Raw genomic sequence first — 2,743 nt, 5'->3', positions numbered from 1 at the left:
TAAATTCTTGGATTTATATTTTAGTGCAATTTATGACAAAATGCACACGTTGCGAGTTGAGCTTTGTAGCGGCGCCGCCGATGCCACGCGCATCCGGTATCACCTGAGCGGTAGTCACGCAGTCAAAGCCCCTCGGTTGACCCTGCCTGCTGACACCCTAATTTTTAATAATTTTTCTTTTTTTCATTAACGTACAAATTTATACACATTTTGTTGTACGAGTAACGAGTGTGACTTTGTTTAGGAATTTTTGTTTTGTTTTAAGATAATTTTTTTTTTAATATTATTGATCGGCTACGTGAGGTTCTTGAAAGATGTTTTATAGTGATTGCACCTCCTAAAATGTGGAGTGACATTACTTCATTAATATGGGTATACTATCGGGTAGACTGGCAATCTTGCCTAATCTTTCCAATACATAAAAAGAAGACAAGTGCGATTGCAACAGTTTCAGAGGCATCTCCCTTTAAATTCGGCCTATAAAGTATTCACTGGCTTGTTCGTCGAGATTATTAATCCGGCGGAAGAGAATATTCTGGGCGAGTTTCACTCAGGATTCAGAGCGAATAGATCAACTACTGATTAATATTTTTCAATGTACCAAATTTTGAGAAAATTTTATTAACGCGTTCTTGACATTGACTGCGTATTTGTAAATTTAAAAAAACCGTGAATTTTGTAGACCTCTGTTATCCACGTCACGGTTGACAATTACGATTTTGAGGTTGTAAGAGACTTTCTTTATCTATTAACTAGCAATACCAGCCTTGAAATCCAACGGGGAATATCTACTTTGCTACTTTGGACTAGATAGGCAATTGACTAGTAAAGTCCTCTCTCAACGAACAAAAGTATGATAACACTCGAGCTCTCATCATGCCCGTCCTAATGTATGGTGCAGAAGCTTGGATGATGACACTATGCGATGACGCGGCCCTTGGAGTGTTTGAGAGAAAGATTCTGTGGAAGATTTTTGGATCTTTGCACTTGGCGACGGCCAGTATCGTAGGCGATCGAACAATGAGCTGTATGAGCCTTACGACGACATAGAAATAGTGTAGCGAATAAAGATCCAGCGGTTCGATGTCATGCTGTCTAAATGGGTACAAACGCTCCGCTGTGAAAGTATTCGATGCGGTACCAGCGGGTGGTAGCAGAGGAAGAAGGCCTCTTTCGCTTTGGAAAGATCAGGTGGAGAAGGACTTGGCTTCACTTGGTGTGTCCAACTGGCACCACTACCAAATCCAGTGCACCAAACTTTTCACCATCTTTCCCACATACATGCCCCTAATATTTTTTACTTAACTTATCCCCACAGTAAGGATTCAAACAGTTGTAAATCTACATCAAACTCTGTAAGTTTAACTGGCGTTGTGTCCTACTTTTTAAAATGATTTCCAAACGTAGTTGTTGATTTGGCGAATTTTTCTGAAATCAAAAAAAAAAAAATAAAAAAAAAAAAATGATGCTAAAACAGAACCAAAGGAAAACTAGCTTCAAATGAGATACTGAATTTTGCTCAAAGTATATATTTATTAGTGGTGCGCTCATCTACATTCGTAGTTATCAGAAAACGAATCAGCCTTGGCAGGTGTAGCTTTCACTCAGCGCTTACCCGCACCGCCGCCGGCTTGACCGTTTGCACCGGCTCCAGCACCGACGCTGAATCCAGCTCCAGTTTCACCGCCAGCACCTCCGCCACCTGCACCACCGCCTACGCTAGCACCCATGCTCATCCCTGCACCAACACCCCCCCGCGCCCCACCGCCTGCTCCACCACCTCCTCCCTGAGCATTTGCGCAGTTGGCAGCCTGAAAATAGGAATCGAAAGAAACAAAATATTTTTTCTTTTATAATTTTTATTTCCGTATACTCACTATCAGCACCAGGATCACGCAGAATACAACCAAGTTGTGTTTCATATTCAATCGCCAGTAAAGAATTGATTTTATGAACTGTTTGGTCTCCTACCCGCTGCGCTCTTTTTATACCACACGCGTGCACATATCCATGTATGCATGTGTGTGTGTGTGCATGAGAAAACTACCAGATTGCTATCCTAAATTTCGGTGTTCGAATGGTGCTGCATGTCCCATTTGACATACAAATAAATAAGTTTCAGTATTTATTAAATTATTACTTAATGACTTCAATGCTATCGTAAGGTGTTATCGACGCGTAATTAATGTAATTGAATAGAAAATAGTTGGTTAATTGCTTTATTTGTTGACGTGCAACTTGCCTGTGTTGCAAACACGAACTGGTTTTTGGTGATGCGCAAATGTCAACGATTTTATCTCAGTCAAATTGTTGCTGGAATTTGTTTAATTTATGATCAATACACAATAACTCATCTGTCTTCCTCGAACTATAAAAATAAAGTGAAATGTCACCTTTTTTAGTGATCACTTGGTGAAAGTGGAAAATTTCGTGGGAATGCTTTTGCTTACAATGAACTGCATCGACTTTAAAAATGTTAAAAATTATTACATACATATATGCACATACAGTGTATCACAAATAAGCTTCCTAATAGCAAAATTATGTTCGAATTAGTATATTTTTTTTTAAATGAAAATATTGAAATTGGTTTTCATAAATTAACAACAAAACATTATTGAATACAAAAGTGCAACAAAGCTGAAAATACTTCCAAAAATAAAAGGTTAAATCTTATACTCCTTCGGTTTTATGTTAAAAAGCGTTAAAAAGGTACGATTCCACTAACATTAGTAGCCACAAG

The 2,743-nt window shown here is 38.7% G+C and overlaps 1 protein-coding gene across 1 annotated transcript; it reads right to left on the bottom strand.

Moving 5' to 3' along the window:
• Window positions 1-1,514: 1,514 nt before the first annotated feature.
• LOC128861524 (uncharacterized) lies at window positions 1,515-1,974 on the bottom strand. Its single transcript, XM_054099717.1, has 2 exons — window positions 1,878-1,974; window positions 1,515-1,811 (listed from the first exon to the last, which is right to left on the bottom strand). The coding sequence occupies exons 1-2, from the start codon at window positions 1,920-1,922 to the stop codon at window positions 1,605-1,607; spliced, it is 252 nt and encodes an 83-aa protein (XP_053955692.1). The 5' UTR covers window positions 1,923-1,974; the 3' UTR covers window positions 1,515-1,604.
• Window positions 1,975-2,743: the final 769 nt, after the last annotated feature.

The sequence above is a fragment of the Anastrepha ludens genome, chromosome 4 (genome assembly GCF_028408465.1).
Source record: "Anastrepha ludens isolate Willacy chromosome 4, idAnaLude1.1, whole genome shotgun sequence".
NCBI classification, from domain to species: Eukaryota; Metazoa; Arthropoda; class Insecta; order Diptera; family Tephritidae; genus Anastrepha; species Anastrepha ludens.
Note: the sequence above shows the minus strand (reverse complement) of the source record. Positions and strands in the feature narration are given on the sequence as shown.